Here is a 22331-nt window from a genome sequence, read left to right as displayed (position 1 = left end):
CCCACCCCCCTGCCCTCTTCTCTTGGCTCTGGGCTCGCGAATCCGTGCCTAATGTCAAGGAGGTGCCCCATAAGGGTTCGTTCCGCTTCACACACACCCCCCCCACCCGTCCTCGCCCCAAGAGGTCCCAGATTTGGAGAAGGGCAGGATGGATGGTGATGCTATGTCTCCGAAGCAGAAGCTCAGAGAGTGAGCAGTGAAAGGAGCTGCGGGTCGGGACGCATTAGCTCTTTATTGAGCCCCTCCCCCGCGGCCCCACGCCGGGCTGGGTGGTACGGTGGTCTCTGCTCAGGTCGTTCACCATCCGAGCGCCAGGACCCGGGTGCGCAGGATCCGCAACAGGAGCGAGTCAGTGCTGGCCTGTGCCTGGGAAAGAAAGCTCAGTGGGCGGGCGCTCCCAAGAAACAAGGCAATTCCGAAGCCCAGCTCACTCGTTTCTCTAGGCAGGAGGGTTTCTCCTTCACTTCCCCACCTAACCCGGTCTCCCACCAGCCCAGAGAGATGGATAGTGTTAAAGAAAGTTGTACTTGGGCCGGCGCGCTAGAGGGCGCGCCCCTCCTGGTTGAGGTTGGGAGTAGGGGCTCCAAGCGATCCCTAATGCCCCCGAGAGTACATGGCCCGACGGTGGAAGGGGGTCCCCGCCAGGCCCCGCCGATGTCCACACTCACTTTCCCGCCCATCCGTCCGCTCTTCCTCTGCTCCTGCGTTGCCCTCTTCCCCTTCTACCGCGACCTCCTCATCCTCTTCCTCTCCAGAAGTGCCTAGGCCAGGAGAAGGCTGGGTGAGTTGGGGTCCCTTATTCTCTGGCCGTCTTACCCCCATCCCTCCCCGACCCAGAGGGTCTGGACGCCCAGTCCTAGCGGCTGGCCGCTCCCTCCCATCCTGGCTTCCTCACCTGGCTGGAAGTCAATGGTCCTCAGCATTTCCGCCACATGCTCCACGCTCACGGTGAATTGATCCATTCTTTCATAGCCCGGCTCCGGCCGGCCGGCCAGCTCCACCTTCGACATCGTCCCGACCCTGCAGCAGCCCAGCGGCTCAGCTAGAGACTCCCAGCACCACTACCCCCGCTTCCCACCCTTGTCAGTGGAGTCCCCGCCCACCCCTTCCTCTCCCTTCCCGCTCCACCTACTCACTTATTGATCAACTCCTTGGCCTGCTGCAGGGAAGAAAGGAGGGTGAGAGTAAGCACTGTGCCAACGTCCAGCAATATCCCATTTCTGATGCCCACCACTGTCCTGCGGGTTAGGGGGGGATGCATGTCCCAATTTGTTAAGGAAAAAAATGGATAGAGAGGGTGACTTGCCCAAAGCCACGGGGCAAGTAGGAGCCAGAGGTAAGACTTGAACCCGGCTTCCCAGTGCAAAGGCCCCCACTCCAGCCACTAGGTGGCCTGCCACTGCCCGCCCCCCTCCCCCCAGGGCCCACCTGCAGGTAGAGCGCCATCTGCGGCTCCTCCATGGACTGGATGGCAGACTCCACCAGCTTAGAGGAGGCCTCCAGGTGGTCTCCGTACTGGCGGATGAGGCCCCTGACTCGCTGCAGCTTCTCCTCCTGCTCCCGGGCCAGCGCCTGCAGCAGCTCACCCTTCCGCTCCTCCAGCACTGCACACAGGCCCTCAAACCTCTGGTTCAGCAACTGCTTCTGCCTCCGGCTGTTTTCCTGAAAAACCAGGAGTAAGGATGAGACCTCACAGCTGGGAGAGTACCAGGCTACTTGTCCCACTCCCCACTTAATGGCAGTCACGGGGAGCCAAGAAGAGATGTGACCCGTCAATTACAACCACAAATTAGTGGCAGAGACCGGACTCCACCCAAGGGCTGCTGGTTCCCAGATCTTTTCAGTAATAATACTGATATATACTTTGTTGAGGTTTAATTGACATATAACATATTAGCTTCAGGTGTACAACATAATGATCCAATATTTGTATATGTTGTGAACGGATCACCACAATATGTCTAGTTAACATCCAGCACCATACATAGTGGACAAAAATTTTTCCCTGTGATGGGAACTTTTAAGATCTACTCTCTCAGAAAATAACACTATATATTTAAAGGAGTTTCATTGAGTGCTGCTGCCTAATTCTCTGACTCTGGTTTTTGTTTGTATTATCTCACTTAATTCTCAAAAAGATCCATGGAGGTAGCCATCATATCATTCTCATCATCACTCTTTTACGTAGTTAAAAACAAGCAAACCCAAACACTAAGAAGTTAAGTCACTGGACCAAAGTCACAGAGGAGGGCAGAGCTGGGATTCAAACCTAGCAGCCTGGGTAAGCACATTCTACTACTTGTGATTCACCTCCAGTAGCCCAGCAACTTTCCCTCCCTCCCTTTCCAGGCTCACCTCGATGGTCTGGCACACCTCCTCCATCTGTGTGATCACTGCTTGCACACGGTCATTGCCGGCCACCAGCATCGCGATGCCATCGCTGAGCTCACTCTGCCACACACAGAGGCCAGCACTCAGGGCTGGAGGACCTGGTCTGGAGCTAAGCCCCTCCCTCCCTCACCAGGGCTACCCAGGAGAGGACTGTCCCCTCCACTCCACCATCAGGGCATCCTCAGGGAAACTCTGACAGAGATCTAGAGAGTTTGGAACCATTCAAGAAGTTTGGAAGCACAGTCTATAAATTCTGGAAGGAAGTGGAGAGAGGAAGTCCTCCACCACCAAGTGAGAAAGAGACATTCACCAAATATCCACCAAATACCACACACTGGGCTGCATGCTTTATCTTCCATCAATTTTGAAAAAGTCTTCAGGATTTTCCTTTAAGATAATATTGCCTCTTCTGCATTCTCTTTATTCTCTCATTCTGAGACTCTGATATCTAATCAGAGTACCTAATATATCTAGAGTATCAGATATATCTAATCATATATCTAATATGTTAGACCTTCTCATTCCCAACCTTCTCATCTCCCAGTGCTATATTCTAAGCTATTTTTTCAGTCCTCTCTTTCCCTTTTAAAATTCTTTTATGTGAAAAAAAAAAATTTTTTTTTCTGGCCATGCTGTGTGGCTTGTGGCATCTTAGTTCCCCAACTCAGGCCCTCGAGAGTGAAAGCACAGAGTGCTAACCACTGGAGAGCCAGGGAATTCCCCAGTCCTCTCTTACTGAGAGAAAGTTGTCATTTAATTCATCCCTTGAATGTTTTGTTTTCTATAATTATATTTTCATTTCTAAAAGCTCTGTTTGGTTCTTCATCAAATCTGCACTTTTGATAGTCTATTATTGCTTATTTTCAAATTCCATTTTTTAAAGCATTTTATACAAAGCTGACTTTACATTCTTTAATAATTCCAGTATCTTAATTTCTTGAGGGTCTAAATCTGAAAGTTTTGTTTCTGCTGACTTCACTCATGAGTACATTTCTTTGTGTATCTTCAATCGGGAGCTCATCTTATGTTGATCTTAATCTAAGAAAAACCCAAGGCCTAAATTGAGGGTTTTTCCACCAGGCAGAATTTGCATTTGCTTTTGTCAAAAGCCAGGTGGCACAACTGCCCACTTCAGGGATTCCTGGGATTCCAGTGTATCCTGTGATCCTTGGGGGTCTTTGTTGTAGGTCCCCCAAGTTTCAGGAGTTTGTAGGCATAGTCTCATCTGTCTAGTTCAGTAATAATTTGCCCTGTGGGAAATCCTGCCTTTCCCATGCTTATCATATTCAGGGTTCTGTTCATATCTCTCTCCCCCTCCTTCTCTCCCTACCTCACCCACACTTGGAGCTTTCCTTTACTTTCTACCTGTCTATCAATTTAATTTTTATTTTATTTTTTCAATTATTTTTTTAAAATTAACTGATTAATTAATTTTTTTGGCCATACTGCATGGCATGTGGAATCTTGTTTCCCCAACCAGGGATTGAACCAGTGCCCCCTGCATTGGAAGCTTAACCACCAGACCTCCAGAGGAGTCCCTTAATTTGTAAATAATGTAGAATCTACTTGTATGACAGTGTGATGGCCTTGAGAGTTCACCATACTGCATCCATTTCTCGTATGATCCTTACAACTCTCAAGTGTAAGCATTTTCATGCCCATTTTACAAGTGAGGAAGAATGTTAGGGCCAGAGAGGTCAAGTGACTTACCCAAGGTCACACAGTGAGCTGGGACTTCAGCTCATGATCTGCATGCCTGATCTGCATGCCTTTGAAGTCAAGTGGAGTAAGAGGCTGCAGTTTGAGATCCCATCCTGTGTCCCCACCCCCACCCCCCCATGCTTGCTCCCTCTGCTGCTTGATACCTTCTGGCGTTTGTAAATGGTGGGCAGTGGGGCCACCTCACAGTCCTTGTGGGCACCAAAGACCTTGCAGAGAGAGCAGGTGGGCACTTCACAGCTCAGACAGTAAATGTTGATCTTCTCGTCTTCATGCTCCTCACACATGAGGTGCTGCTCAGCCTTGGAATGCAGTGGCCTGCGGGGAGGCAGGCAGTGTAGGAGCAGGGGTCAGGGGCCAGGCAGGTGGGGCAAGCGTGTGAGGCCCCCTGAGCACTTTTTCTTCAGCCTCCACCAGCCACTGCCACCTTGTGCCCCGACAGCTGCTGCTGTGGCTGGGCAGGCAGATGACTTCCTCTTCACTTGAGGAACAGAGCTACATACAGGGTACAGGAGGCCCAGATCCAAGAGTAGTTTCTATTCCAGGGGGCAGGAAGTGCCACAGGGAGGGAGGTCATAGAGGGTTGGCAGGGACCTTGCTGATAAATGGCCAGCCCCTGCCAGGTGAAGAAGGGGAAGCGCTGACCGGGAATCAGAGGCCACCTGAGCTGGTGACCTACCAAGCTGGGGGCAAGTCCCTCCTTCTCTGAGGTCCACTCCTCTCGTCACTAAACTGAAGGGACAGGTTGATCATTTCAGCTTCTCCCTGCTGGCCCTGATGGGCTCCCTGGCTATGTCCCAGGCCCTGCATTTTAGATAAATGAGACGCTAACAGCTCACCGGGAGGACTCCTGCTTGTAAATGTCGATAATATTCTCCACGAGCAGGTTCCGCTGCAGGCCGTAGACACCATGTCGGTCCAGGACCACCTCGTGCCTGCAAGATGGGCAGCGGAAACGGCCCCCCGAAGACACAGTGGTGGAGCTTCGGGACTGCCACAGAGGGTTTGAGGCCTGTGGGTGCAGAGAGCATGAGAGGAAGGCCCAGTGAGTTATGGGGGAATTGGAGGGGGTGGGAGAGAAAGTCACCAGGGCTGGGGAGTAGGACAGTGATGGAGGGGGAGGCAGCAGCTCTTTTTTTTGAGGGGGGGGGCATGGTGTGCTGCATGGCATGTGGGATCTTAGTTCCCCAAGCAGGGATTGAACCCGTGTCCCATGCACTGGGAGCACATAGTCTTAACCACTGGACCACCAAGGAAGTTCTTTTCTATGGCTGGGTGCTCCTCTGAGAGCAGCCCCGGGTGGGTGGCCATGGAAATCTCTCCCACCTTTGTCTCGTTACTCAGCCCACCCCTTTGAGTATTGCTGCATCCAGAGCCTAGCTTGATCAGGCCTTGTCAGGACAAGACCTCCTCAAAGGGGCCCGGCTTGGAGCTGTGGGGAGACATTGACCTCAGCAGGAAGACTGAGAAGGGAAATGGACCCTGAGTGGTGCAGCCCATAGCCTCCAGCCTAGGGCTCTCGTGGGCCACGTGTGGGGGAGATTCTTTGCAACCCCGGGCAGGGGCACAGAGACAAATGCTGAACAACAGAGCAGACACGTAGAGTCAGGCAATCCAGGGAAATCTCTCCAGGCACAGGGAACCAGGGCTCCTGGGTTCTCATGCTGTTCCTGTAGTGCCTACTGTGCATGTCTGGGCAAGCATTCAACCTCTGCACAATTAAGGATGAGACTGGTTTATTCACTCTACCACAAATATTAAGTGTGCCAGGTAATTGCTAGGCTCTGGGGAAAAGATGACTATCCCTGCCCTCAGGAGGAGCAAACTCACAGCTCCATCCAGTGGGCTGGGTGTTACGATAGGAGGAAGCTTGGAAGGAGAACTCACCAGATGGGATCAACAGTTCCTCCCATTTATACCCCTGAGAGGACCTGCTCCATCCTGTCCTAAAAAGGAGAGCCCTGCCATGGCTGAGGCCACAGAGCGTTGGCTCAGAATTGAGGACATGATCGATCACCTGACCCAATAGGACCAATCAGTTTTTCTTTCTAGGAAATTGGAATGGAGACACAGAGGCTGAGGTGACTAGACCATGTGCAGCTTTTGAACTGAAAAAAGACCTGTGGAGTTGAGCTAAAAGCCGACATTATGGCCATCCCGAAATCTGTACAAGTGGGCAGTGTGAGGGGTCAGACACTGTGAACAGAGAAGCCTGGTCTGCAGGGAAGAGAAAGAATCGATCTGGGGAGAGAAGTGGAGAGGAAAGACAGGTGGAGACTGCTTGCTGTTCCTCAACATTCACCTCTTCTTCTTCTTCAATAATAGAGACCTTAGATTTTTAGTAAGACACCTGGGATAAAGACCATGCAACCAAGCCTCCCTTCCAGCCGGGTGTGACGAGGTGACTGTGTTCTGGCCAATGGGATATAGATAGAAATGTTTTGTGCAATTTCTAGGAAGTATCTTCAATGTGAAAGGCACGCCCTACTTCTCCTCTTTTCTCCTTCCTGCTGACTAGAATGAAGATGAAATGGCGTAGGCTGAAGCAGCCATCTAGAGCCAGGCAGTAGCCACATGCTGAGAACGGCAAGATAAAAGGAGTCTCTGATGAGGCAGAACTGGACTGCCCACTTTCACTGGAGAGTAAAAAAGTTTTACCTACTTGAAGTCCCTGTTATTTTTGGTTTTCTGTCTTTCACAGCTGAACCTAATCCTAATTGGCTGGAAGAACACTCCTAGAGAGTGATGAAGAGGATGGTCATCTGTGACTTTGTGTGTTTAGATGTATTTCCCACAGTTGGGTTCTATAAACTTCTCCAAATCCTTATCACATTTTGGCAGGATTCTCTTTTTTTAATCTATTTATTTATTTGGGGGTTTGCTGGGTCTCTGTTGCTGTGCGGGCTTTTCTCTAGTTGTGGCAAGAGGGGCTACTCTCTAGTTGTAATGCACAGGCTTCTCATCGCAGAAGCCGAGAAGCCTCTCTTGTCGCAGCACGGGCTCTAGAGTGCTTGGGCTTCAGGAGTTGTGGCTCCCGGGCTCTAGAGCACAGGCTCAGTAGCTGTGGCGCATGGGCTTAGTTGCTCAGAAGCATGTGAGATCTTCCTGGACCAGGGATTGAACCTGAGTCTCCTGCACTGGCCAGCAGATTCTTTACCACTGAACCTTGAGGCAAGCCCTTGGCGGGATTTCTTGAAAATTGTAAGTTAACATTTTAGCCCATCATAAAGCTAAAAAGATTAGCTTGAGATTATCCCAAGGCTGCGTTTGTGTAAATAAACATAAATCCTTCTTAGTAACTGGAATTGTGTGAATATTGTTAAGTTTAGCTTAAAGACTGGGTTAAAGTGTGAGATCACTGGGCTTTTGTTTGCTTGATACAGTTATCTTTCAGTATTTAGAATCCAAGTGAGCAAGGTGGTGTCAGGAAAACTCTAAACCTGCAAACTCCTGGAATCTTGCTTCTCTTTGATTTGCTGGTGGCAAGCATTTGAATATGCTTGGTGTCTGAATGGGAGGAAAGGGGGCATATTATTTTTTATATAAGTAAATTATTTTATTTTATTTTTGGCTGTGCTCGGTCTTCACTGCTGCACTTGGGTTCCTCTAGCTGCAGAGGGCAGAGCACTCTTCGTGGTGGTGTGTGGTGGTCTCATTTCAGTGGCTTCGCTTGTTGCAGGGCACAGGCTGTATGTGCATGGGCTTCAGTAGTTGCAGCTTGGGCTCAATAGTTGTGGTGCATCGGCCCTGTGGCATGTGGGATCTTCCCACACCAGGAATCCAGCCAGTGTCCCTTGCACTGGCAGGTGGATTCTTAACCGCTGGACCACCAGGGAAGTCCAGGGGGCATATTCTAAAGTCTTGCCCCAGAGCAAAGACAGACTCCTAAAGCTTCTTCTAACCTCTGCCCCTCACTGCGCCCTTCCTCCGTACTCATTATTTAACAGTCAACACATGTTTTGAGGACCTATTATATGTCAAGCACTGTGCTAGGGGTTTTCCATACATTCTTGAATTTAACCCTCAAGAATTTCTTGTAAAGATGGTAGAAAAGGGACTTCCCTGGTGGTCCAGTGGCTAAGACTCTGAGCTCCCAATGCAGGGGCCCAAGTTCCATCCCTGGTCAGGGAACTAGATCCAACATTCCCCAGCGAAGATCAAATGATCCCATGTTCTGCATCTAAGACTCAGAGCAGCCAAATAAATAAATATTTTTTTTAAAAGATGGTGGAGGAGTTGAACATTTACCCTCTGACCTGAACTATAAGAAATAAAGTAAGAAACATACAAGTCTAACACCTATTGAACACTTAGTTTATGCGAGGCTTTGCTCTAAATCCTTTTATTTGTATTAATTCATTTCATTTTCATATCATTAGCTCCATTTCAATGATGGGAAATTGTAGCCCAGAAAAGTTAAATAAATTTGCACACGATCATCAGCCAGTTGGTGGCAAAATCAATATCTGAACTCAGGCACTCTGACCTCAGGGTTAGGGTAATCATTATACTCTGAATAATCATTATACTACATTGTCAGTTCAGTTCAGTTCAGTTCAGTCACTCAGTCGTGTCCAGCTCTTTGCGACCCTATGTATCGCAGCACGCCAGGCCTCCCTGTCCATCACCAACTCCCGGAGTTCACTCAGACTCATGTCCCTCGAGTCAGTGATGCCATCCAGCCATCTCATCCTCGGTCGTCCCCTTCTTCCCCTGTCCCCAATCCCTCCCAGCATTAAAGTCTTTTCCAATGAGTCAACTCTTCGCATGAGGTGGCCAAAGTACTGGAGTTTCAGCTTTGTAATATTGCTCTTTACAGCATCGGACCTTGCTTCTATCACCAGTCACATCCACAGCTGGGTATTGTTTTTGCTTTGGCTCTATCCCTTCATTCTTTCTGGAGTTATTTCTCCAGTGACCTCCAGTAGCATATTGGGCACCTACTGACCTGGGGAGTACCTCTTTCAGTATCCTATCATTTTGCCTTTTCATACTGTTCATGGGGTTCTCAAGGCAAGAATACTACATTGTCAGATACAATGAAATTTAGGTCCATTGAAGAATGATGCCCAAAGCTAACATTTTTCTCTCTGAGCCTTAGGTGAAGTGTTTTAGCAAAAGAGTCATGAAGGACCAAGCATCATCCTTTCATATAGGAACCTTTCAATAGGAAAGAGAGGACAGCCTAAAAGTCAACTGTGCAACTGTGGATTGAAGTTATTTCAACAGAAATAAACAGAAGATGACTCATCATGCCAAAATCTCATGTGCCACACAGTGCTAGCTGGCAACCAGAGTGACCTTCTTGTCTGTGGAGAGATAGTTCAGATCTCACAGGAGACCTCCTCCTATGGCTACACATGCCCCCATGGTAGATAATTCATCATAATTCATCAGACTCGTGTGAAAAATATTCTGAGGCAACATAACCAAACTGAAACACTCAACTGCCTACTAATCCAGGTCATACCCCTCTATTCATCCAAGAAGCCAAAGAGCTAAACAGAGATTACAAACCAATGACAACATTCAGAGAGCCAGTCTGCTTTTGGAAGGAAGCCAAGGTCAACGGGGTTGAGTGACGAATTTACCCTCAGTACCAGATAAAGCTACCCTATTTAAAGAGGACTGATAAACAGAAGAGATGCAACAGGAGATGCAAGCCAAGATAATACAAAAAGGAAATGGAAAAGAAAGCATGATGAACAAGGGACAAAGATACCTTCTGGAAGAACTGCTTCAACAAACAATTTCAATTAAAGAAATGAAGAAAACAACTCTCAAATCCATACATGACTAGTGGAAAAATCGTAGCTTTGGCTAAACAGAACTTTGTCAGCTAAGTGATGTCTCTGCTTTTAATATGCTGTCTAGGTTTGTCATAGCTTTTCTTCCCAGAAGCAAGCGTCTTTTAATTTCATGGCTGCAGTTACTGTCTGCAGCAATTTTGGAGCCCAAGAAAATAAAATCTGTCACTGTTTCCATTTCCCACCCATCTATTTGCCATGAAGTTATGGGACCGGATGCCATGATCTTTGTTTTTCGAATGTTGGGTTTTAAGCCAGGTTTTTCATTCTCCTCTTTTACCCTCATCAAGAGGCTGTTTAGTTCCTCTTCACTTTCTGCCATTAGTGTGGCATCATCTGCATATGTGAGATTGTTGCTATTTCTTCCAGCAATCTTGATTCCAGCTTGTGCTTCATCCAGTCCAGCATTTCACATGATATATTCTGCATATAAGTTAAATAAGCAGGGTGACAATATACAGCTTTGATGTACTCCTTGCCCAATTTTGAACCAGTCTGTTGTTCCATGTCCAGTTCTAACTGTTGCTTCTTGACCTGCATACAGATTTCTCAGGAGGCAGGTAAGGTGGTCTTATATTCCCATCTCTTTAAGAATTTTCCACAGTTTGTTGTGATCCACACAGTCAAGGGCTTTAGTGTAGACAATGAAGCAGAAGTAGATGGTTTTTTTTTATTTTTTATTTTTTAAATTTTTTTTAGATTTTTTTTGTAATTCCCTTGCTTTTACTGTGTCCAATGGATATTGGCAATTTGATCTCTGGTTCCTCTGCCTTTACTAAATCCAGCTTGTACCTCTGGAAGTTCTCAGTTCATGTACTGTTGAAGCCTAGCTTGAAGGATATTGAGCATTACCTTGCTAGTAAGTGAAATAAGTAGAACTGTGCAGTTCTTGGAACATTCTTTGGCATCAACTTTCTTTGGGACTGGAATGAAAACTGACCTTTTTCAGTCCTGCAGCCAATGCTAAGTTTCCAAACTTGCTGGCATATTGAGTGCAGCACTTTCACAGCATCATCTTTTAGGATTTTCAGTTGCTCAGCTGGAACTCCATCACTTCTACTAGCTTTGTTCATAGTAATGCTTCCTAAGACCCACCTGACTTCATACTCCAGGATGTCTGGCTCTAGGTGAGTGACCAAACCATTGTGGTTATCCGGGGCACTAAGATCTTTTTTGTATAGTTCTTCTGTGTATTCTTGTCACCTCTTCTTAATCTCTTCTGCTTCTGCTAGGTCCTTGCTGTTTCTGTATTTTATTGTGCCCATCTTTGCATGAAACGTTCCCTTGGTATCTCCAATTTTCTTGAAGAGATCTCTAGTCTTTCCCATTCTACTGTTTCCCTCTATTTCTTTGCATTGTTCACTTAAGAAGAAAGCATAGTCTCCTTGATTAAAGAAGAACCAGTCACAAAAGGACAAATACTGTACGACCCTTCTTATATGAGGTACCTAGAATGGTCAAACTCACAGAGATAGAAGGGTGGTTGCCAGGGGTTGGGGGAAGGGGAGTGAGGAGTTATTATTTAATAGGTATGGAGTTTCCATTTGGGATGATGAGAGTTCTGGAAATGGATAGTGGTGATGGTTGAACAACAATGTGAATATTCTTAATGCCACTGAACTGCACACTTAAGAATGGTTAAGACAGTAAATATTTATTTTATGTGTACTTTACCATAGTGCTACAAAAGAGAAGAAAAAGTAATCAAGACTTGTTGGGTTATCTTGGTCAAGGGTCCTACTTCAAATTCCCCACGGTGAGGACTCACCCCAGAGATTGATCTGAGGTGGGCTGGCGAGGCACGTGCCTCATCACCGCTTCCATATCTGCCAAAGAAATTTCCTTGGTGGCTCATCCCACTGGCTAATCCTGGCTAATCCATTCTCCCAGGACCAGGGGCTCTGAGAAGCAGTGAATGCTTAGGCAGTCAACCTCAGTCTCTTGTTTCAAGAGCACCTTTCTTGGAAGCTGGAGAGCAAGCAGGGCAGGCGAGGGGGAGGGTTACTCCTCTCTGACCACAGGCTGGTGCTGCTCCCTGGAGTAGATGCCGCAGCTGAGCACAGCTTTGCCACTCTTCCCCGGGTCCTGGAGTCCTCCCCTCTTGCACAGCTCAACTCCTTCTGCCATATTCTACCTCTGGTTGGCTTTCCTCCTAACCTCGAGGGCACTCTTCCTTTTTGTAATGGCTTCAGCAATGTTTCCCCTACCCAACTCCACATCCAACTTTCTTTGCTAGAGTAGACCCTGAAGCGTATATGTATGTGTGTGTATATATATAGACACATACGTGTGTATATATGTCCTTTGGTACTAGGGCTAAACTTGACTACTAATAAACAGAGAAGTTTCTCTTTTGGCCTTTTGGGGGCTTCTGGCTCATGGCATGACATGTTGCTAGCTTATGTAGCTCAGACTCCCTCACTGTGCTACCCAAGTGTGCATTTCCCAAAATGTGGTGGACATACTGAGGACAGGCATGAAGATTTCAGGCGGCATGGGGATGGACATATACATTTCTTAGGTGTTTGTTCTTTAGTCGCTAAGTCGTGTCTGACTCTTTTGTGACCCCGTGGAATGTAGCCCGACAGACTCCTCTGTCCATGGGATTTTCCAGGCAAGAATTCTGGAGTGGGTTGGCATTTCCTTCTCCAGGGGATCTTTCCAACCCAGGGATTGAACCTGCATTGGCAGGCAGATTCTTTACCACTGAGACACCAGGGAAGCCCTCTTATGTGTTTCAGTTCAGTTCAGTTCAGTAGCTCAGTCGAGTCCGACTCTTTGCGACCCCATGAATCACAGCACGCCAGGCCTCCCTGTCCATCATCAACTCCTGGAATTCACTCAGACTCATGTCCATCGAGTCAGTGATGCCATCTAGCCATCTCATCCTCTGTCATCCTCTTCTCCTCCTGCCCCCAATCCCTCCCAGCATCAGAGTCTTTTCCAATGAGTCAACTCTTCACATCAGGTGGCCAAAGTACTGGAGTTTCAGCTTTAGCATCATTCCTTCCAAAGAAATCCCAGGGCTGATCTCCTTCAGAATGGACTGGTTGGATCTCCTTGCAGTCCAAGGGACTCTCAAGAGTCTTCTCCAACACCACAGTTCAAAAGCATCAATTCTTCAGCACTCTGCCTTCTTCACAGTCCAATTCTCACATCCATACATGACCACAGGAAAAACCATAGCCTTGACTAGATGGACCTTAGTCGGCAAAGTAATGTCTCTGCTTTTCAGTATGCTATCTAAGTTGGTCATAACTTTTCTTCCAAGGAGTAACCGTCTTTTAATTTCATGGCTGCAGTCACCATCTGCACTGATCTTGGAGCCCCCAAAAATAAAGTCTGACACTGTTTCCACTGTTTCCCCATCTATTTACTTTAATGTATATTGGAAAAAAATAACCAGCCTTTAAAATTGGTGATTTTTCCTGGACTCTGTCATGTAGAATTATAAATATTTCATCTTTAAAGTTGAGTTCTTTTTTACAGAGTTATTTACTTGACTGTACCAGATCTGGTTTGGGGCATGCAGGTTCCTGGTACATGCAAAATCTAGTTCCCTGACCAAGGAATCCCTGAGTTGGCAGCTCTGGGTCTGAATCACCACGGAAGTCCCCAGAGTTAGTTCTTTTAAGTAGAAATACTCGAGCATAGTACAAATGGTGTACACAGCTTTGGCAAAAATCAGGAAGATGACAGAGAATGAAGTTTGGGACATTTGCTCTAACTCTTTCCTAACTCCTTCCCCTAATCAAAACTTGTATCTCTTATGTCCTAAACAGTTTGCAAGTGTGAAGCGGCTACCTTGAGAAAGTCATCTGTACTAGATATGCAGATAAAATTATTCCCCATTCTTGGTAGCATCTCTGTATTTTAATTGAGAGCATTTAATGCAAGATGATATAGGGAAAGTAGCAGTGATCTGAAGATGTGGTTTGGGATTTGCCATTTATGACCTTGGGAAAATAATTTCTCTTATGGCTCACATTTCCTCAGATCTAAAAAGAGGATTTGTACTTAGCAGTAGCTCCATTCAAAGGCTGATGTTCTCTGAGCAATGAGCCTTAATGGATTTATTTATGGTAAGAACACTGACCAGTGTGGTGGAAGGGAGTTGTTAGTTTTTATAGCAACCTTCTCCTCTCACATCTTGCAGGTCACCATGTCCCTCTTTTGAATCCACTATCTCTAGTTTGTGCCTCCCTCTAGCTGTCCCTTGAATGCCCTCTTCCTGTTTGATATTAACAGTTCCTGAAATCCCATCTTCTCTGAAGTAACCCTAGTGTGTTTAGATGGATTTATACATTCTATAATTGTATATTATTTATGAGGCTTAAAATTTACATAATACAAGAGCTCCCTCGTGGTCCAGTGGCTAAGACTCAAGAGCCTAATGCAGGGGAACTGGGTTCCATGCCTAGTCAGGGAACTAGATCCCACATGCTGCAACTAAGCCCCGGTGCAGCCAAAAAAAAAAAAAAAAAATCACAACACACCTGTATTATCTTTATAACCAGAATAAACAGTAAAATTGTTTTTTCAGATAGTTAACATGCTGGTTATTTAATGCTGCTGCTTAGTTGCTTCGGTTGTGTCTGACTCCACAGACGGCAGCCTGCTAGGCTCCTCTGTCCATGGGGATTCTCCAGGCAAGAATACTGGAGTGGGTTGTCATGCCCTCCTCCAGGGGATCTTCCTGACCCAGGGATCGAACCCAGGTTTCCTGAACTGCAGGCAGATTCTTTACCACCTGAGCCACCAGGGAAGCCCGGTTATTTAATAGTAAAGACTAAATGAGTTACAATGGTATTACAATGCAACTATGTTTAACATGTTCTTAACATGGGGAGAGACTCATGAAAAAAGCAGGATGTAAGTCTATATAGACAGTAGGATCCAAATTTTGAAATGGGTGATGGGAGTTATAGGATTTTTAAATTTCTTATTTGTATTCATCTACATTTCTCAAATTTCTTTGTATAAACCATGAATTACTTTATTAAATGCATAAAATAAAAACTAAATATTTTTGCAATAATTTCCACTGAGTGATAGAATTGTGGGTGATTCCTTCTTTCTTTGAAAAATATAATTTTGAAATTTTGTACAAGGACCTCGTATTTGGGGAAATAAATGTTTACTTTTTAAAAATACAATGCTCAATCCTGCCGTGAATGAACAGGGGGCATTAGAGTGCCAGAAGAAAAAGATACTTAGGAGACTTATGTTAGTTTACTCCCTAGTTCATACACTACAGATGCCCTATTTCCTGGGCAGGGGATTCAGGCTCCATCACTCCATTACCTCCCTAAGGGGTTCTTACCGTCAACCTCATCCCTGGGGGCCATTTCCCCATTAACTACCCTTCAGCCCAAGGAAGGGTGATGGGAGAAGGGTTGTCAGTTATATTAAGGGGGTTGTTCTTGTTGTTTTAAACAAACTGGAGAAGCATAAATAAGTAAAAGGGTTTATCTAAAAAAAAAGAACTGTGTTAGTTTAAGGAAAGTATCTAAGAAAATACCACTTGAAGACAGGGTAGACAGGAAGCAGGAGATGGTTATTAGAAAGGGTTTTAGGAAAGCAAAGATACTAGAGGAGTTCAAATTACAGATAGAGGAGTCATGGGACAGAGGGAACTTGAAAGGTAGATTTTACCATGAAGGGCTTTTTAAAAAATTGTTTTAAAACAGTACAGGATTTTGAATCCAAGGGTAAGGAGCTGAACTTAATTTTGTAGGCAAGGTTTCTAAACTGCAAGAGAAAATCAGAGTGAATATTAATCTAACAGAAGTGATTTGGATACTCGGGAGAGAAGACTGGCCATTGCTTCTGATGTAAAGGCCCAGGCTTCCCTGGTGGTCCAGTGGCGAAGACTCTGCGCTTCCACTGCAGGGAGCGCCCTTGGCCAGGGAAGTAAGATCTCCCACGCCTCCATCCGGCCAGATAGACACACAGATCAGAAGCAAGTCACAACCAAGTTGCCGTCTTGCCCTCAGACAGAAACAGAAAACCCTGCAAAGACCAGGGATGCCAGAGGTGGAATCTGGCCAATTGCATGGGTGTGAGTGGGCTGCCGGGGAGAGGAGGGAGTCAAAAAAACTCAGACCTTTCAAAGTTGGTGCTTGGGAAGGCATTGGTGCCTGTGACGCTGCAGAACTTAAACCTGGGGGCCACTGCTCCCCAAATGAGTAGAATTCAAGGGTTCTGTGAACCTTGATGGGAAAAATGACATCTTTATTTTCACTAACGTCTAGAAATTGAGCACTTTCCTTTATTATGAGGGTAGGAAGTGGGGTGTGGAATTGGGTGGGGGAAACATTGCCGAAGCCATGAGCTGTCTCTCTTTTAAGCTATATTCCTTTGGTAATGGTCTGCAGCATCCAATGGAAACATTCCATCTAGAAAGATGCTCTGTGAATGCAGTTCCTCTATTGAATCTACACTTCTCTCAGAATGCTTTCCCTCTTTCCTGGCTACCCAGAGTGATGCTGATTTGGGATACTTGCCCAGGACGTAAGGACGGTTGTTGGCAGCTCTCTCCCCTAAACTGTTGGCCTGGCCAATGATGAATAGGGGACCATGCAGGTCCTCTGAGACAGAACCTCAGAATATACTAGAGAAACTGGGAAAACAGGGGCAGAAGACCACGCATCTGAAGCAAGTTGAAGACCTTTAGAAGAATCCAGGTGTTGGCAGCAAAAGCTGAGTTGTGGGTGGGGGAGGGTTTTTGAGGGGAGGGCTTGCTCTGCCCAACAGAACCTAGCAGTGAGCATGACACAGATTTGTGAAAGGAGGCTGGCTCAGAGGAGGACTGGTAAGCAGGAGAGTGAGCCACGGGACTTCCCTACTCGGTCCAGCAGTTAAGACGCCATGCTGCCAATACAGGGGGCGTGGGTTTGATCCCTGGTCGGGGAACTTAGATCCCACATGCCAGTGGTGCAGCCAGGAAAAACAAGAAACAAACAAAAAGAAGAGTGAGCCAAGATAGGACACTAGTAACTGAATGCAAAGTCCTGAAAGAATGGAAATACATGATGATCTCTCTTCAATTTGTGAAATCGGATTGTTAGGTTTACAAGGATGTTGAACAGCAATTTAAAGCCCCTCTTTATCCATGTGTGTGAAACAACCTGCTTTACTCATGGCCAATTAAGGAAGAAACTGGTAGGATAGAGCCCAGTAGTGCTGAGTCTCCGTCTATGATTTTGCTTCCCAGTAAATCCAGTTTCTTTCCTCAAATAAGATCCTTCAATCAACCAATTTCCCGTAAAAGAGACCTGCCCAAGTCTGGGCCGGGGAGGGGACATCTCAGTGCCCTCAGTGGCAGGTGGAAGTGGCTGAAGAGGAAGGCTGTGTAGGGTTTCACCAGCTGGCCTGTACTTGTACAGCAGCCCTAACAATTAGACTGTAAAGAACTGGAATTTGGGGGACTTCCCTGGTGGTCCAGCGGTTAAGAATCCGCCTTGCGATGCAGGGGTCAAGGGTTTGATCCCTGCTCAGGGAACTAAGATCCCACGCGCCATGGAGCAATTAAGCCCTGCAAACCACAACCACTGAGCCTGTGCACCACTATTGGGGAGTCTGTGCACCGCAATGAAAGATCTCACATGCTTCAACTGAGACCCAAAGCAACCTAAATACTAAAAAAAAAAAAAAAAGAAAGAAAAAAGGAACTTGAGTATGGGATGAAATTAAAGAGGTCATTTCTTTCCCAGTTTGCCCTTTATGACAGAAGGAGGCCCCTTTCTTGCTGTTCCCATGTCTGTAACTCTCTCCCTACATGGACACCCTCCAGAAAAGCTGTTTCTGAACAACCTTCTCACAAGGACTTCTGGTTGTCTGTTAAATTACAACAGGTTGCAGCTCATAAACAAGTGCCCACAGTGAAGTGGGGGCAGGTATAAAAATAAACCACAGGCTGTTTTAAAGCAGTTTAGGAAGGAATAGAGTTTACAAATTCAGAAACACATGGGAAGATGTTTGTGTCAAATTCCCACACCAACAGCTTTCCCCTAGCCAAAATGCTTGGTTGCTGAGTGGGTGCAAGTGTGGGGAAAGAGAAAGAGAGAAATTAAAGGGGGTTAATGTGTTGTTTTGGTGTTTTATTCTGTTTAAATTCAGAGAGAGAGGGAGAGAGAAAGAGAACTGTATCACAGCTCTAAAGAAAATGAGTTAAATTGTGATGGCAACTATGTAAAAATATGTATAGAGACAAGCATAATATGCAAACATGAAAACAATTGCATTGGGGAAGGTGGGATTATGGATGATTTCCTCCCAAACCTTTAATACGTTCAACATTTTCAATGAAAAAAAAATATTTTTTTGGTCCCGCCATGGGATCTTAATTCCCCAACCAGGGATTTAACCCAGGCCCTCAACAGTGAAAGACTCCTAACCACTGGACCGGCAAGTAATTACCTCAAAGAAATATTTTAATTTTTAAAATTTTGTTTCCTGACTCTTTTGTTAACCTGATGTTCAGTTCAGTTGCTCAGTTTCATCTGACTCTTTGCAACCCCATGGACTGCAGCATGCCAGGCCTCCCTGTCCAGCACCAACTCCCGGAGTTTATTCAAACTCATGTCCATTGAGTCGGTGATGCCATCCAACCATCTCATCCTCTGTTGTCCCCTTCTCCTCCCATCTTCAATCTTTCCCAGCATCAGGGTCTTTTCAAATGAGTCAGTTCTTATAACCTGATGTTTTAAGGTCACAATCCCTCCAAATTATTATTTATTAAAAAATTATTTGGTTGTGCTGGGTCTTAGTTGTGACATGTGGGATCTTGTTCCCTGACCAGGGATCAAATGCAGGCCCCTTGCATTGGGAGTGCAGAGTCTTAGCCACTGGATCACCAGGGAAGTTTCTCCTTCCAAATTCTTCTTTGTTGTCCAGCACAGTAGTTTTTTAGAACAGCCAAACACTGAGCATCATCTAAATGTTTCAGAGCATGGGTGGAATAGACGTGGCTGTCATAACAAGGGGCCACTATAGAGCCATTCAAAAGGAAAGCGCCTGTTGGAATGTGTGGCTATGGAACAACAGTCAAGATAGTATACCAAGGCAGGTATAGGATAAATTTAAATGTGTGCACACACACACATGCACACACACACAAATGTGTACCTAACCATGTAAAATTTCTGGAAGGGTACCCGAGAAAGTTGGTAATGGCTACCTCTATCTGGAGAAGGGAATTAGAGAGGGCCCAAGGTGAAGATTCGCTTTTCATAAAATAAATTCTTACAGTGTTTGAAAAAAATATGTGTGTGGGTGTGTAATATACTGGTATTACTTTTCTAAGTCCTATTAACTTTCTAGGCAATGTTCTAAGTGTGTTCTTCCTAAGTAGTTTCAAGATATAGAAGTCCTATTCTCGTCCCCATACTTAGAAAACAGACAATCTGATTATGCCTAGAGTTGTCAAAATGTGGAGGCAATGTGTGAAAAAACTAAATATGCTCATCTTTCAGAGGGAGGTCTGCTGAGATGTATATACCTAAGTGCAGCCAAAGAACTGGGTCAGCCTCCCACCAGGCCATCCCAAATAAAGCAGCAAGGAAATGAGCTGCTTCACTCTTCTCTCCTTGGAAGGCCAGGGGTGCCCTGTACTTCAAAAGATACACATTAGTCCAGATCCACAGAACCATCGTGAAGCCCTGGGAATCATGTTATCTCCCAAATATTCTACACAGGGTTCGACCCAAACAATTCCCAAGTCTCTCTGGGCTCAGATCAGTATTCCAGACCTTCAGGCAACCAAACAGTGTGTCTGGATACAGAAGACTGACTTGAACGTCTTCTGGTGGTGGTTTAGTTGCTAAGTCATGTCTGACTCTTGGAACCCTATGGACTGTAGCCTGCCAGGCTCCTCTGTCCATGGGATTCTCCAGGCAAGAATACTGGAGTGGTTGCAATTTCCTTCTCCAGGGGATCTTCCCGACCCAGGGATGAACATCTTCTAGCCTCCATATATAGGACCCTTCCCTGCATCCCTCTGCCCAGTGATACTGTGCGCCATGCACTTTAATATTCTGACCACTCTTTTTTATTTTACAGAACATGTTACCGTCACTTTAAAAAGTTTTCTTTGCTTTCACATATTTCAGGCTCTAATGAAAGAATGTTTAACTACAAATTCATGAGAAGGGATGGCAAAACCTTTCTGTCATTCCCCCCTGGGCATCTCAGCCTGAAGGATGTCCAGAGTTAACCAGATCAAGGGAAAACCCAAGATGGTTGGTTGTACCTGACTGAACGCCTGGGATGATCAGACCCCAGAGAGGGAAAACCACTGGCTCTGAGGTTCTCTGGAACCAAATAATGACAGGTTTGGACACTTAGAGGAATAGGAGATGGCAAAAGGCCTCGATGGGAAGATGGCAGGAGAGACCATGGAGCTCAGCGAAGACAGCAGACAACAAACAGTGGGTTGTGGGCACAGCTGCAGAATGACCTGAATTAGCCAGTCCACTATTTTCCCCCAAACATGCTGCCCCCAAAGAACTTAAAAGGGAAGCATTCTCTTGGTTAAGTTAAAAATCACTGTGTTCAACACGTTTCCCCATAATTTCTGATACAGATGAAGACTGCGTGTTCATGATGTTCCTTATCGCTGCCATGCCTACTAAGTCAGCCAGCTCTGGTCTATTCTGAGCTTTTACTTCATTGGTAAGGACACGTGTGTTTGTGTGTGTGTGTGTGTGTGCCTTTATCCCTGACTCTCCCTGATCTTTGTTCCGTTTTAGAGATTACTAGAACCTACACCAGGGCATGGGGCAAGAAAGAAAGCCCATTTATATAAACCATTCTGATACGTGCTGCTTTTAGTTCTGAAACCAGGAGCTAAAATGAGATCTGTGAATCTGATTAGCTATGCTTTGCTCCGTGACCACACACAAGCCAAAATTGGTTCCATTTGGAGGAAGTAAAATGTATTCTCTGCCTTCTTCCTGCTTAAGTGACCTCGATCCCTTTTAACCAGCAGGTCTCTTGACTCACCAATCTGGGGAGGGACACAAGTGTCACCTCCAGTGGGGGTGAATTCCCAGTGTTCTGTCCACTAACTTTGCCTGCCCCCCCCCCCCCAGATGGATGTGCTCAGTCTTTTGCTTTAAATACAAATAATTCCACTGTCATCATGGACCTTTCGCACAGTCCACTTTTTAATGTTTCATTATCTCATTGCTATTTTTTCCAGATTTTCCATATTGTTCTTGAAATCTCAAGTCCAAGCTGGAATGCAGAGTCTAGCACAGACTGTCACACAGCCTGGTTAGAGGATCACTTCCCTGTCCAGTTTCCATGTGGGCCTCCTTTCCTCTGTAGAGACCAGCATCCCAGGGCTGTCCACACACAGGCTGTACGCTCACCACCCTGCAGAGCAGCTGCTGACTCATGCTTACTTGGGGATCTGCTAGGACCCCTGGCTCTCCTTCTGCCCTTCAGCCAGGACAGCCACCACCAGCCTCCTTGGAGCGCCTTCCTCCCATCACCTTCTGGGCGCTTGGCGCTGACCTGACAAAGAAGCCTCACCAGCCTGCCCTGCCCCGGCCCGGCCCCGGCCCACCTGGAAGACGTCGTTGGCGCACTTGCGACACAGGTTGTGCTGGCAGGGGAGGATCACCACCGGTTTGGAGAACATCTCCAGGCAGATGGGGCAAATAAGCTGCTTCTCCAGGTTGTCCATGCTGTGCGCATCCCCTAGCAGCGGCTTGAAACCCACCGTGAAGTTCATCCCCTCAGCGATTGTGCCTACCCTGGCCTTGGCCCTGGTCTTGGCCTTCTCTCACTGCCTCTGGACCCTTCCTCGTGTACTTTCGACAGTCTTCCGACTGTGTTCCCTTCTGTTGCTCACTCCTGAAACAGCTCTATGTCTCCTGTCCCTTCCTCAAAACTATTTGCTTGTCCTTAGCTGTTTTCAGACACTGCTCTGCCTCTCTTTAGTTTCTGCTCTGTACCCGGGCCAGGCACACGTAGCTTTTTCTTTTCCTCTCTCCCTGAATGGCTCTGTCCCTGGAAATTTCTCCTTTTGTTTCCCAAACCCCTCTTGTCCACTCTGTGGGCACCGCTGTTTGTCTCTCACTCCCCAGAGAGGAGATTAGTTTTTAACGTGGGGGTGGGGAACAAGGGGCATGTGTGTGTGACATTCCAGCTCCCAATTTAGCTCCTGTAAGGCGAGCCACAGCTGTCACCGAATGAGTGACCCTGACTCATTCGGGAACGGGTGACTCCCCAGAGCAAGAGTGGGGTGAACTTCACTGCTGTGGTGGAAGCCGAGGTGGGCAACAGAGGTGCCCTCACTCAGAAGGCTCCTGTGAGCCCCCAACCCCCATGCTTGGGCCTGGGTGCCTCTTCCAGGTAGTGACACAGAATCTCAACTGGCCTGTGTGATAGGCACCATACATGGCC

The 22331-nt window shown here is 46.6% G+C and overlaps 1 protein-coding gene across 2 annotated transcripts; it reads right to left on the bottom strand.

The window, feature by feature from the left end:
- Positions 1 to 213: 213 nt before the first annotated feature.
- TRIM54 (tripartite motif containing 54) lies at positions 214 to 22040 on the bottom strand. 2 transcript variants are annotated; one of them, XM_069580292.1, is made up of 9 exons: positions 21490 to 22040; positions 4950 to 5122; positions 4257 to 4428; positions 2356 to 2451; positions 1429 to 1662; positions 1137 to 1159; positions 896 to 1020; positions 669 to 761; positions 214 to 366 (listed from the first exon to the last, which is right to left on the bottom strand). In XM_069580292.1, the coding sequence occupies exons 1-9, from the start codon at positions 21655 to 21657 to the stop codon at positions 350 to 352; spliced, it is 1101 nt and encodes a 366-aa protein (XP_069436393.1). In that variant the 5' UTR covers positions 21658 to 22040; the 3' UTR covers positions 214 to 349. The 2 variants fall into 2 exon arrangements, with proteins under 2 accessions (XP_069436393.1, XP_069436394.1); XM_069580293.1 differs by having other exon boundaries at positions 1137 to 1156; positions 21490 to 22010.
- Between the last annotated feature and the right edge of the window lie 291 nt (positions 22041 to 22331).

This window comes from Ovis canadensis, chromosome 3 (genome assembly GCF_042477335.2).
Source record: "Ovis canadensis isolate MfBH-ARS-UI-01 breed Bighorn chromosome 3, ARS-UI_OviCan_v2, whole genome shotgun sequence".
NCBI classification, from domain to species: Eukaryota; Metazoa; Chordata; class Mammalia; order Artiodactyla; family Bovidae; genus Ovis; species Ovis canadensis.
This window is presented reverse-complemented; position numbering and strand designations above follow the sequence as displayed.